Raw genomic sequence first — 13,949 nt, 5'->3', positions numbered from 1 at the left:
CCAGAGTGATGGTTTTATGATGTTGGCAAATATTTGCAAGAGGCTAAGTTGAGTCCATCAGCCTTCTGTTTGCTTGTGGCCTAATCCCAGTTTGAATCTGAACCTCCCCTGCTGAAAGATGCACTCTGTTCATCTGCACGGCACTTTGAAAGGATTCATGTGTTTGAATTTTTCAGTTTCTCCTTCTGGATCCAGAGTCAGAAATTGCTAGCTGGCGGCTAGTCGCAGCAGATATCAATGTTGTAACTTGTAAGGAGATCTTCTGGAGCCAGGATATTCTGCATTCCTGTCTGCCACTGGTTGTTTTCTGGTTAGAGAGCTCACTGAGAAATAAAACATGAACTGCTAAAGTGATGGAGACGATAGGGCTTCTGTGTTCCTTTTTGTTTCTGTTTAATGATGAAGTTTAAAGAGGGTCTGTAAAGAAGCAGGGTGGAAAGGGCTGTGATTTCCTGAATTTCCACAAGAGTGTCTGTACTGTGCCGGACCAGTACAGATCCACCTGAGCCAGTATACTGATTTCCCATGGTGGGCAGTAGAGAGTGTTTAATGAGGATCATAAGAACTTAGGTGGATAATGTTATAAGCTGATTGTGAACACTCAGTTCCCATCAGTTGGTGCTTACCATCCACCTGAGCTGGAAACTGTTAGGAACACTGGGTTTGTGGATGTATCTCCTATGGCTCAGCGTAACCCCCTTTCAATCTCTGCATTCTTACCTCTGATGTCCTTTGCAATGTGCTTCTCTGCTGGTTTGTGTGTTGCTACTGCCTGCATCTTGCGCAGAGTCAGGCCTGTAGCAGAGGGGCAAAAAGGGGAGATCATTTGTTTGGTGCTTAGCGCTGGGGGAATCTGGCTCTGATGTCGTAGCTTTGGAGCAGAGGGAGGGGTTTAGGAGCCCTTAGCATGTCAGTGTGGCCTGCAGGTTTTGTATCCTATGGCAGGGTTGGGGTTGAATTAGTTTCAAATCAAACAAATAGAAATGCGTAGCAGGCCCTGAAAGAAGGATCTTCAGAGATTGCCAGCAAATATTACTGAATATAACTGACAGGCAGTTCACTACAAATCTTTGTGCGTCCTCCCCTTAAGGCAATCTTAAAAATATCATGAATGTTAGTATGTTTTACTTAGTGCTCTCGGAAATGTCTTTGTAGCAAGTCTAATTTCATTCTCTTTCAACATGCTTCTTGGATTTTCCCCACGTAACTATTTGAGGTAGCAACATCTTCTCTGTGGTCCACTTACTACTCTTGCAACAAAGCAAGTTTGTGCTTGCTTTTGGGCTGCCACTTTTGCTTGGGAGCAGTTTTCTGTAAATGGTGACAAGCGCTGGGGTTTTAATCCAATACTGGAGCTCTTAGGTGCTACTATACTCCTACTACTACTAGAAAATGTGAGCTTAATCAAGTAGTAATTAAAAAGGTGTTGAAAGTTGGGGTGGGTGGGAAGCCTCCATTAGAAACTCCCAAGTTCTTCAGGCATCTTAGTTTAAATAGCCAAATCAACCAGAGTATAATTTTAAGCACGCTTCCTAAGTACTGTTCATATGCTGCCCTTAAAAAAGGGAGAGACTACGAGTAGTGTGTTCTGCAAAGGCTCCAAAGTCTGCAGCCTCAGCTGAGGGTCCCCTGGGCAGGACAGTGTATGAGTTAAAGAAAAAAGACATTCTACTTTAAAAGAAAAAGCTTTCCAAATTGGGAAGATTAAATACAAGTGAGATGTGGTCTGCATTTGCTCCCTTCTGATTTTAAGCTTCGTACTGTCCCCATGTATTTTACCTGATAAAGACAGGGGATGTTTATTAACATTTGACATACACTGTGATAACTAGCGTGTAGAAATCACCTTGCTTTAGTTGTTCAGTCATGCAGCACTTTGTGAAAGACTGAACAACTGAGATCAGATTTTTTTTCCTTTTTCAAAGGAAAAGAGCAGAAAAGTCTTTTTTTTTTCTTTGTATCTTAGAACTATAAAATTGTGCATAGCTTCTCAGAGGACGTGCATGCCCTCAACATAGGCTTTTGCTGTAAACTAGTTTATTTTGGTTCGAAACGCTTACACCTTAGGAAAAAGAAAATGTAGTAGAGTTGTTGTGGGTTCCTGTGCCAAAAATGTGGTGCCTGAAAGAAAATCGTGTTCTTCTATTCATAACCATTTTAATCTTTCTGCAGACCTACAACAGCTGTGCCAGACTGTGCTTAAACCAGGAAACAGTATGTCTAGGAAGCACTGCTATGAAGACTGAAAATTGTGTGGCCAAAGTAAGTAAGAGAACGGCTTTGGTTTTGAGGGTTTTTTAGCAGATTGTTCATTGTTAATCAATGAAAAGTTCTTGTTAAAAATTACAGTTAGAAAAAAATATTTAAACAGAAAGCAAGTATTTTGGGTAGGCTTTTCTGTCCTTCAGCGTAGAGTTTTCAGACTTGCTGTTTTTCTCTGTTCAAAATTATTACTTGAGTCCTGAGCTGTCTAGGATTGAAGGGTTCATTCTGTTATACAAGTAATAGGCTTTTCCAGTGGGATGACCTATGCTTGCCATGTAATTAGCTGTGGCAACTTCAAATGATAAATGTCCAGATATATGCTAAAAATACTGCATGAGAGCTCTTTGTATCATCGTTCCCTTTCTTAGCTACCGGAGGGGATGTGCAAAAAGAAAGACCTTTCAATTAAAATACAGTGAATGCTGTATTTAAGGGAAAGGGAGGAGGGAGGTATGGCAGTCAGAATGGTAAGAAAATGGATATATTAGCCCATCAGAGAAAAGTCACTCCTTGAGAATTGTAGTAGATGTGATTGAAAAAGACGAGGTGCCATTAGTCACCCTCTTTTCTTAAAATTCAGTGTAACTAGAGTAAAATAACATACATGTAGGGCTGTTTGTGAGTGGAAAACGTTTGAATTGCGATGCAATATGTATAGAAAGGCTGCGCGAAGGATGTGTTTAGCCTTGTGTAAGCTTTGTATTTCCACTGAAAGGAAGTTTAGAATGGGCATGCAGGACAGATCAGTGCATGCAGCCATCTGTTACCGAAACCAGCTGGCATTTTGTTGCTCCTCTGTCACCACAAACCTGACCACGCAAAAGCCTGTGTTCTCTTTCAGTTATTTATTCCCTGATCTTCTTGAAGTCCTTTTTTTTTCATACTTTGAATGGTTGTTAAAGGTGCCTTGTCCCTTCGGGGCCCACTTTTGTATTGACCATTAAGATAATTTCCCAGGTAAATCTTTGCTGGTATTTTGCTGGTGAAATTTGGATGTCCCATTACTTTTGTTTCCTGTCAAGGAATTGGCCATCATAAAAGTTTGTCATGGTGCTTGCAGGTGGCTTAGTGCTCATAAACTGTGCTTGACATGCCAGGTTACCTTCCAGGGGAGAAGCACTTCTGAGAGAAGCTACCAATCTTGGTACAAAGTGCTAATATTTAATACCAACACCTCCATTCTTAGCTTAAGATGACTGGTATCACACACTGCTTCCTAAGGTGCTTTATGATACAAAGTAGGTGAAACTCTTTGAGCAAGGCACCGGAGCAGCTCTGACTGAATTATATTGGCCTACAGCATCATTCTGATGCCGTGAAGCAGCTCACAGCAAGCTAGCTAGAGTAAACCTGTTCAACCCCATCTGCTTTATAGCATTTTGTTTGACCTGATCATCTTACTAAGGAGCAAGGATGTGCAAGAACTACAGCTAATTTACATGATGCCTCTTTTAACTGAAATGACATACCTTTAACATCCTAATGCCCCAGATAATAAACTCTTCTAAAACTATGTTTCAGTGGGATCATGGTGAGAGGTGTGGGTAGGGCTCAAGGCAGGAACAGCAAGACTTGTTTCATGTTATTGAGGATGAATTTGAACCATCACCCCAGAGATGAAAAAGCATATGTACTGTGTCTCTATATACTGTAGGACAAAATATATGTATATATGCTGTAGGACAATCTGCCATCGCATATGTATATGAAAAAAACATCTATATACATGTATACATGCATATATGCACATACACATACATATTTATAATATTTAGATTATATATATATATATATGAAAAAACGTAGACTTTTCTGGGGATATATTTCCCCTAGTACTAGCTTGCCTGGCTATTGTATTCCTTTGCCTTCCCAGCTACAAACCAAAATGAAATAGGTTCTAAGAAAGCTTGTCTTTCAAATTCCAGAAGTGTTGAAGCATTTATAAATCCAGTTAGCTAAATGCAGATGGCTCAGTGATGGCACAGGCAAATGGCACAACTGTTAAATGTTCCCTAGGTGAAGGGCTTAAATGGGATTTAAGGAGTTCAGAGGCCTTCTTCTAGCCTTATGCACATGGCGAGTTTTATCCTCCATGATTGATGTGTCTTACAGCCTTGGACTTTAAAATGTTTTGTCAAGAGGGTGAATACTGGAAAGTGTAACTGTGGGTTTCTTTATCTACAGCACTTTTGAAAAAGGGGTTTCAGTTTGTTTTTTTTTTTTAAACTGGCATTGAAAAACAAAAAGGGTTACTTTGGAAATCATGATTTACCTTTTCTGATTCTGCAGTGCAGTATCAGCCCTGACTGGGAGCCACAGTCAGCATTATTACATGCTTGTCAGAAGTGTCAGTCAGTCTGCAAGGGACGATGCTTTTTCCGAAAACAGAGTTTCTGATTCTGCACCTACTTGCAAAAAAGAAAATTGTGCTCTGTTAAGACTGTATTAATGCCATTTGCTGATCGTGTGCCTGATGTTTCTAAAGCTTGTTCAAAGAATGATGTGCGGTTTCCCTTGAGGCCACACACATCAATATTGAGATATCTTTTTTCAGACTGAAGCACTGTCCATCCATCAAGCTCTCCTGTAAAGGAATGCTTCTGCACAGGACAGTCAGGTGTAACTTACCAACCTAACAACTGGCATTCTTTCTAAAATGGAGGGAAAAGAAGTTTATAATAAACATATATGCATTTTCAAGTACAGAGAGTAGTGTAGGGCTCCTGTCTTTTTGACCACTCAGGGAAGTCTGTTTGTTAGGAAACCTTGTCTGCCCCGTCTTCTATACAATGTTATGCTGACTGTGCAGCCAGGTGCTCAGTGGCTTTTGGAAACCTATGGATTATCTAGTTTTATTCAGGCATTTAAAAATAAAAGTAGAATGTCACGTTCTGATGAATCTTTGTATTTTGTTCTTAGCCATGCTTTTCTGGTATTTGTCCTCTGAAACTCCATTGATGGGACTTGGGCATATTTGGGTAGAAACAAATAAGGAGCAGTAGAAATTGTTTCAAGTGTGCTCATGTTTTGACTAAAGAGGTGGGATCTTGAATTAAAAATTATATATTGTAATGCACAGATGTCGCCTGCGTGATCTGTAACATTGGTTCTCTTCCATCCTCAGGAGTTTTTCCATTAATCTTTTGGCATCTTGTTGCCCATTGCATTTGAGTGATCAGCAGGTCTGATGTATATTTAACCTAATGTCTTTAAAAAGGAAATGCAATCTCTAACTGTGTTTTTATATACGTGTACACACACACGTATATATAAAATCTTCCTGCTTGTCTCTGTAGAAACCAAAAAATGTCTGTGAGAGGATTTCTTTTTATGATACTACTGGTGTGCAACCACAAGTGGACAGCTTTCTCAGGAATTGGTGCTAGATGCTTAAATAAGGTAGAACTGTAGCATGAACCTGAGCTCCAAAGACAGGGTGTTTGGTTTTAATGAGGCTTATTGAAATCTGGCCAAATGAGCATCTGTTCCTATTGTTTGTTCCATATTTTGTAAGCCAGTATCTTCAGGCCAGATAATGGTGTTGGTGTGTGCTTCATCCTCAATTAGAGAGGGGCACAGTTAAAAATCCCCTGGCATCTGGTATGTCACTAGGATTCTTGTGATGCTCCTGGGTGTGCAAACAAGTTTCTCTTCTGTTCTGCATCCGGGACCACTGTGATTTTATTCTCTGTGGCCACAATGGCTTTTCTTGCTCCTCTTCAAAAAGGGAACTGAATAATATTATTCTTGCAGAAATGTTGTGAAATTTAACTGTATGATGCTTTTTTGACCCTTGGATGAAAACTCCTGCTTAAGCATGTAGTGATGTTCTGCCTGCTTGGCAAGCTGTCTGTAGTATACAGCGGGACAGAGCTACGTTCTACTCAATTCTGGAAACACAGAACAGGGCTTGACACTTCAAGTATGCTATGTGAAATTTTCTTTCAAAGATGCATGGTGTTACTTAGCTATAGCTACACATTTTACATTCAAGGATGATTCAGCTAAAGCAAGGAGTGGTGGAAGTAGCTGGTAATCGAAATCTACCTTCCTTTGTCCGTTCTTTGTGCATCGCTACTTCTGAATTTTTAGAATAAAAATAGTCTGCACAATAATAACATTGAGCTCAGAATTTTTATATGAATTCAAAGGAGAAACCACGAATACTCTTTAATAAACAAACATTTAGGGTTCCAGGCTGGATGTTCCAATTGGCAGTAGGACAAATTGATCTGAAGAGTGTCCCTCTTGTACTCTCAACTCCCTTTATGTCACAGATTGATGGCTCCTCTTTCCTAAGAGTGTCCCTGCATTTACTTTGCATGAACAACACAACCAACTCAGAGTTCTGCTGTCATTCACCACTGAGTCAGTGTATCTTCAGATAATGCATAGTTTTCCAGTGCTTTTGAAGCCTTTCCAGTCCTTGAGCTTGAAGTTAGAGCAATTTAATCATGAACAAATATTATTTTACTAGCTACATTCAGTTTCCTGATACTCCTTCCACTGTTTTAATGAGAAAGTATGTTCCTCCATACCTTAATTTTTAGTGTTAAGCTTTGTGTAATCGTGCAGTGGGGCTGTCAGTGGACATGCTTTCAGCTCCAAACTCCTCGGTAACAGGAGTCCCCTTTTGTGGCTTGGATATACCTTTCTCTGGGATGACGGTTTTTGAGGCCATTGCAAACTGGATAAACGCTGCCTCAGCCACTGGCTAATAGAGATTTAAGCATGTCATTTTACCCTTCTGTTGTAGGTGTTCTTTCTGTAAAAAGAGGGTTGTGTGAATGGCGGGTATTGCAAGGACATTGCTGGGATTGCTTAATGTTCAAAAAGTGCTTTGAAACTGTGAATTCTCAGTATTTAGACAGCACAAGTATAAAACAGCATCGGAGGTTTATCTAAAAGCTTTGACCTAATGATGATCATCTTCCTTTCTTAGTAGTATGTCTACTTTTATCTTAATTGCGAGTTTCTCATTTTTTATATGGTTTTTTTAGGTCAAGACAATCTTTGTGCTTTAGCTTCCCCTCGGTCTAATAACCTTTTTGCAAATGACTGAAAAAGAAATGTGATATTCCTGCTCCCCCCACCCCACCCCACCATACACATTCTCCAGATTTTGATAGACTTGTTTTATTTATTTCCAAAATTATATCCGCAGGAAACAAGCTGTTTAAATTCAGATTATGCTGAAGCAAAATGGTCCTGGTATGAGAAGCAACGTGCTGTTTTATGAGCGCAGAGTCCCTTTTCTCATAACTGATTGATAGTAAATATTTTCCTGAAGAATTATTGCCAACCATGAACAGTGCAACTGTTTCACTTTTTTTTTTTTCCATGCTACTTGCTGTACCAGCCATTGTCTGTAATTAAGATCTACAATTCACAATGCAGACGTTTGCACTTCCTCTGGGTCTGAGCTATTTATAAGGCATTTCAGCTGTTCAGAGTTTCTTTTGAGTGTTAAACTACATGTAAACAGGCTTCTTTAGTCTTCAGTTACACAAACACTGTGGAAGTGGTTGTCATTTCTGCTTCTCTTACCACCCAAAATGACTTTGCATGTCAATGAAGCCACGAATTAAAAAAGAATTAAACTTTTTTTTTTTAAATGCAAAAGAGACTTTGAAGAAATAGTAATATAAAAGTTAACTCATAAAATGCTTTATAGCTGAGGGTCTCTAAGTGTATTCTGGAGATCAGTTCTCACAGCTCTGCAGTAAGGATGGTCAGTCAGGTGATATGCAAAATCTTGGTATGAAGAATCATTTCCAAAGTTCGGTCAGCTTGATGGAGATGTTTCTACTTTTTGGAGCCCTGGGTTTGGAATCTCGAGAAAGCAAATTGGCGTTACCTGTCAAGTTGCATTTAGTAAATACTGGAAGGGTTCCCACACAGATCTTAGAAACTCCTTCTCAGGTTTGACTGGTTATAAGGAAAAACTTTTTTGTTGTGATGACAGTCAACTGGAACAGGTTGCTTGTGGAGGCTCTGCAGCCTCCATCCTTGGAGGTTTTCAAGACCAGGGTAGATGAAGCCCTGAGCTACCTGGTCTGACCTCATAACGCACCCTGCGTTGGGCAGGAGAACTCCCGAGGTCCCTTCTAAACTGAATCATCCTGGGATCCTCTCAGTATACAGGCAGTGAAGATGTAAGAGAAATCTTTTAAAATTTAGAACTTTACCTGGCAACCTTAATTAAAATTCCCCTGCACCTGTATTGTGTGTAGTGTCACATGCTGTAGTTTCACCCCAAGCGTTTGCTGGTTTGGTGATTGATACTCTGCATAAAGAATTACAGCCTTGAGGTCTTCATTCAGGTCCTGTCACTTAAGCTTGTAAGGAGCGTTCACCAGGATGAGAGTTATCAAACAAACTGGACTTGCACTTATAAAGTACTTTGGGATCTTTTGTGCTGAAAATGTGAAACAGTTTGGAATCCAAATCATTGGTGGCTTTAGTGGTAAGCGGTGGCAAACACAAAGAGGAGCATCTTTTCTTAAGTAGTCATCTGCAGTGGCAGCACCCTCAGATGGTAGAGAATACAAATACTATCATTGTGACATTAACTATATATGTCTTCAATAGTTTTCAAATGCAAGAACTGAAAAAGTTCTTTGAAAAATACGTCCGATTCTTGCGCTAAAGCTTGTGTTGTGAAGCGCTGGAATAATCATTTCATAGTGTCGCCCGCTGCAGGGAAGCCATCGGTGTGGGCAAGTCTCACATTTCAGAAGGCAGAGTGAGTTCTGAGTTCAGCCTAGCAAGAAAGGTGCTAAAAATGAGCCCGTTTTTGTAGACCGATGGGGGTTAACGTGGCGTAGGCTCCAACATCTTTGCTGTTAGGAGTGGACAGGGGAGGGGAAATAGTGTGGAGCGAGTTCATCGTCAGGCGTGTACTGCAGCATTGCCCACTGATGCATGCCGGATCACCCGCACGCAGAGATCACATGGCTCCTCCAAAAGTCAAACGATCAATTCGCCTCGTTTTGGCTCTGTACTTAATGCACAAACAGTGCGATCTGCAGGGCTGTAATTGCATTGTTAGGGCCAAGGAACAAGCCTGTGCCTTTTCAGCAGACAGCTGGCAGGGAAAGAGGCATGTTGTTAGGAAAGAGAGAGGCAAGGCAAATAAAATTACTGCTAACGCTCAGAGATCGGCAGGAGTCCTACTTGCCTAATCTTACCGGTGGGAGCAAGCGGCTGTTGTAATCCAATTATAGCAGCATAAGCAATTTGTTAGACACTCCGCATAATGTAACAATTTCCCAATAAACTCTGACTTGTAATAACGTCGGCAAGAGCCCACATAAATCTGCCCGAATGGTGGGGGCTGGAGTGTTCGGCTGGGGGCTTGTAATTTGTGCCATCAGCACGTTTTGTGGAGTGTGGTGTGGTGCAGTCTTTCAGTGCAGGAATTTTAAGGAGAAAAGCATGGCACGCCCCTCCAAGAGAAAACCATTAGCAAGGGTCAAAAGAGATACCAGACAAAGCTGGGAGGTGGCTTTTCTAGGAGGGAGGAAAAATCAACCCCCAAACGCAAGGCTCTAGCTGATGAGGATTTAAAAATATTAAAAAGCAGTCATGAAAATTGTAGCGTTTTAAATTACAGCAGGGGGAGGAGGGGGAACTAGAATTACATCTGTTTTGGAGGGGGAGGGAGGAGAATACCCTTTCTTGTATTTAAGCCGTTTAAATATTAAAAAAGAAGCTCAAGTATTGAAAGGGGTGCTCTATGCTTACAAGACAGAAGCCACGGATCCTGTCCCAAGCAATTCATAATCTACAAAGGGAAAAATTAAACCTTTTCTGGTATCCAGTTACTCTCCCGTTGTCTTTCTTGCAGCTCCTAGCTGGCTTCATGCATATTGGCACAGCATCTTGATGATGTGTCTGAGAGATAAAACGTAGGTCTAGAACCATTCACTTTGAGCGTACCCCAGTGAATTTAACTTTTTTGGCACAATGATGAATGTCCCCTCTGGTTCATGCAGATCTACACAAAGAACTAATCTAATTTAGATATTATTTAAAAGTAAAATCAGTCTGCTGCGCTCTGCCTGTCACTCTTAGAGCACATTGCGAGTTACAGCATCGTAGACACCAGTTTAAGGTTTATGTTTAGCAAGATTTAAGATATCATATTTCTGTTAATCCCTCTATTTAGCATTTCCCTTTGCTAAGATGCAGATAGGCAGCAGGCAAAATAATGTAGGTCCCTTTATATACAGCATAGAGACTGTCGGAAGTCCAGGATTTTCAATGTAGTTCTTACCACTGCTGCGGTGTAAAAATGTCTGACTTTATTCCGCTAACAATACTTTATTCATTTCTTAGCTATGGGATCCTGTGAGGCTTCAGTGTGGAGTGACATTTCTGCTCTGACTCATTCCCAAGTTGTGGCAGCACAATGCCTTTTCGTAGGGGGGAGAAAAATAGTTCCAAGCCATACAAAACAGTTTCCCTTATCGTTTGGAGCTCCTGCTCTCAGTCCCCGTGTTTTGATGCTGGGCTACGCAGGCTCCTTTGCTTAGCAAAAAACCAAACAACCCCAAAACTAAATTGTTGACCTTGTACATACAGCTCACACAATTATGCCCGTACTGTGTTTGCCTTTATGGTAGTACCATATTTTGTGCGATTTTGGGGTGTATTTACATATTCACCTGTCATATTAGTATTGAGATGATTTTTATTTAAACTGTAAAATAGTAGCTGAGATGTGCAGGCAGGCTGCCCTGCAGATAATGCTGCATATTTTGCCCTTCTTTATGTGGAAGTCAAGCCTCCATTGTTCTTAATCTTCGTTGTCTGCCAGCGTATGAAGAGAACAGGCTGACACGGCGAGCGTTTCCAAAAGTATCCTGACAAAATATTTTCTTTCAACATAAATACACCTAAAAAAGTGTGTTTAAAGAGGGCAGGTATTATCTTAGTTTACCGAAGCTGCGTCAATAAACTGCAGTGCTTCTAATAAAGCCACTCAGTGTCTGGGTTTAACTAATGGCTGATTTTCATGGCTTTGACAGTGAGCTGTGTGCGTTATTTTCTCCTGATATTGTAAAAATAATGAGAGCAAATTAGAACAATCAGTTTACCCAGATAGCTGCTGATTGGAGGTGATGGGCAATATGGCAGCGGGTAATCCATCTTCGGGCTCCTGTCACATTAACTTCAGCAGTGTGGAAAAGATCAGGCGGAGCGAGCGGGAATCCTGCCCAATCAGAAAGCTGAAATTAATGAGAAGAGCATTGTTCTGTGATCAACCTTTTAATTAGCAAGAGTGGAGATGGAGGGAGTGATGAAGCTGGCAGCACAGCTGCACAATGCTGGGCATGTTTTCGGTGAGGGGGAGGAAAAACATGGGTTTTAAATTACCCCTTCTGTGCTCCCTGTACACCGGCAGTGTGTCTTCATTCTAAACCCCTTAAAAGATCTTAATAAACAGCCGCATCCAGGTTAATATTGCAAACGTGGCTGTTACTAATGAGTAGTTTCGAAGTAGGTCCTTTCGGGGGTCATTTAGGAAAATGTTGATCACTGTTTACAAAAAAGAGAGAGACAGACACACAGGCTTTGGTGTTGGATTTAAAGTTTCACTGCATCAAGGCAAGAAGAGGAGGGAGATGGATAAAATTAGAGTAAGGGACTGCCTGTTTTATTACTCCCCTCCTTATTTAGTATATGTTTGAAATAAGATTCCTTGGCATATATTTGAAATGAGACTCCACAGTTAAAAATACTATGCATGCCATGTGGCTTTCAGCAGCAAAAAAAGAGGAGAGATCAAATACTGTGTTGATTTCCTAATGCTCCTTTTTGTTGTTTTTTTTTTTTTATCGATGCATTTTTTTGCACTGATATTTTTCAGTTTATTCACTTACCAACAAGAAATTATGATTTGAAAGATTTGGCTGCTGTAATTGCTAAGAAGATTGACTTGATCTTTTTTTTTTTTCCCCTAGTGGTTTGATAAAATCACAATTTTCTCAAGTACATTCTAAAAATAGACACTGGAATTAATGACTGTCAGAGCTGAATACCAGTCTTAGGAAAATTGGTATTTTTGTAAAGGGAAAAAAATAATGTGGGGGAAAGAGTGATATTAGGGGGTGATTTCTGGGAAGAAAAATAAGAAATACTATGAAATAGTATTAATGTTTGCAGTGCAGGGGAATCCCGCTGCTTCCGATTAACATGGTTCCTATTCTTCCTTCCTTGCTCTCTGCATTGTGTTTTTCAGGCATTTCTTTTCTCCTTCCCCATAATTCCCAAAGAAGTTGTAACGGTTGAAGAGTGAGGCTCCGTCATTCTGCACACGGTGTCCGTGCTGCTTTTCTTTCTTTTTTCTCATCAGGACACGGGCTCTCTTCACTTCTAGGTATCCCACTTTCTGATACTGAAAAGCAAGTAAAATCTTACCAGTTTGCAAGAGAAGCCAAAAATCAGCACACTGCACCCAAAAAAACTGTACAGGCTGTTCGCGTGGCTCCGCTGTAAGCTCGCACCCACCCGTCAACTCTGCATTGCTTACTTTTAGGCAGGTAGCAGTAAACAGATGTGCTAGAAAGGAAAGCTTGTGTGGGTGAGGTTGGTTTCTTTGGTTTTTAGTCCTAGGCAGATCTCACAATCTTTGTTTACTGTAGTATTTTGAACTTTCTTACTTTGTAACAGTGATGTAACTTCTTCTGTCCCCCTCCTTTAAAAATGAGGGGGCTTTGTATGAGTTTGGTGGTATCCATGTAGTTTTTATAGCTTGAAAGACATTGCATCTCTGCAAAAAAGTTAACCTGGTAAATCACCAACCTTTTGTACTATCTAAACCAGTTGTATTTCTAATACAATAATGAGTAGGGCTTGCAGTTCTGCCTGTAAAGGTTGTCTAATATTTTCCTTCATAAGAAATGGTTTCATTTTTTTATAACTTTGCTACTATTTAACCCTTTGACGTAAAATTTTATTTTGGCCTCAGTCTGATTCCTCTCCACTCCCTGCAGCATGAGGCAGAAATAAACTTTGGTGTGTGGGATGAACAGTATTCACTTAACAAACAGCTGTTCAATATTTTATTCTATTCGTGTTGTTTGTTCTGTGCCCCGGGCTGTATTTATTGCATGCCTTTCAAGCCCTGGTCAGAATATGGAAATACAAACTTCCTCCTGGGGGTTTCCCCTGTAGTTTGAGTGCTTCACAAACCTTAATTAATCCTTCCAGTGTTTCTTGGGGCGAGGGCTGGACTCACAGTGTCCCTTTTTTGCAGAGAAGTTCAAAAGTTACTTTTACAACTGAAATCTAGGGAGGAAATAGTTTATTTATAGTAAGCAACAAGGCCTCACAGGAGGAATATTAGATCAGGAATTGTGGCTCCAGATTTTGAGACATCTTTTGTCTTTGTCATATTCTGCTTTTCCATCTCCGTTCTTCCATCTGTAAAAGGGGAAAATGCTGCTTAACATTTCCTTATTAGACATTCAGGGATCTGGAAACACGGTATCGGTTCAAGCATGTTTTGTACTTAAGCGTTATTTTTGTTTATATACACCTAATGTTGATTTGGGCTCTACTCCTCTGGCACCTTCTATCTCCCCAGGTCCATCTGCGTTTTTAAAAGGCTGTGTTAGACATGTATCTGGGGAAAGATGCACTTGCCAATGGTTGCAGTCAAATTTGCAATCAAATAT

General features: G+C 40.5%; 1 protein-coding gene across 6 annotated transcripts in view; it reads left to right on the top strand.

Moving 5' to 3' along the window:
• The window catches only part of BTRC (beta-transducin repeat containing E3 ubiquitin protein ligase), a 125,341-nt gene that overhangs the window by 59,719 nt on the left and 51,673 nt on the right, over positions 1-13,949 (top strand). For all 6 annotated transcript variants that reach the window (XM_076338901.1, XM_076338895.1, XM_076338900.1 and 3 more), the window contains one exon: positions 2,173-2,262. In XM_076338901.1, the coding sequence (XP_076195016.1) occupies positions 2,173-2,262 (90 nt within the window). The remainder of the gene's footprint in view (positions 1-2,172; positions 2,263-13,949) is intronic.

The sequence above is a fragment of the Aptenodytes patagonicus genome, chromosome 5, assembly GCF_965638725.1.
Source record: "Aptenodytes patagonicus chromosome 5, bAptPat1.pri.cur, whole genome shotgun sequence".
Lineage (NCBI taxonomy): Eukaryota > Metazoa > Chordata > Aves > Sphenisciformes > Spheniscidae > Aptenodytes > Aptenodytes patagonicus.
The sequence above is the reverse complement of the archived record's forward strand: the minus strand, read 5'-3'. Positions and strand labels throughout refer to the sequence as shown.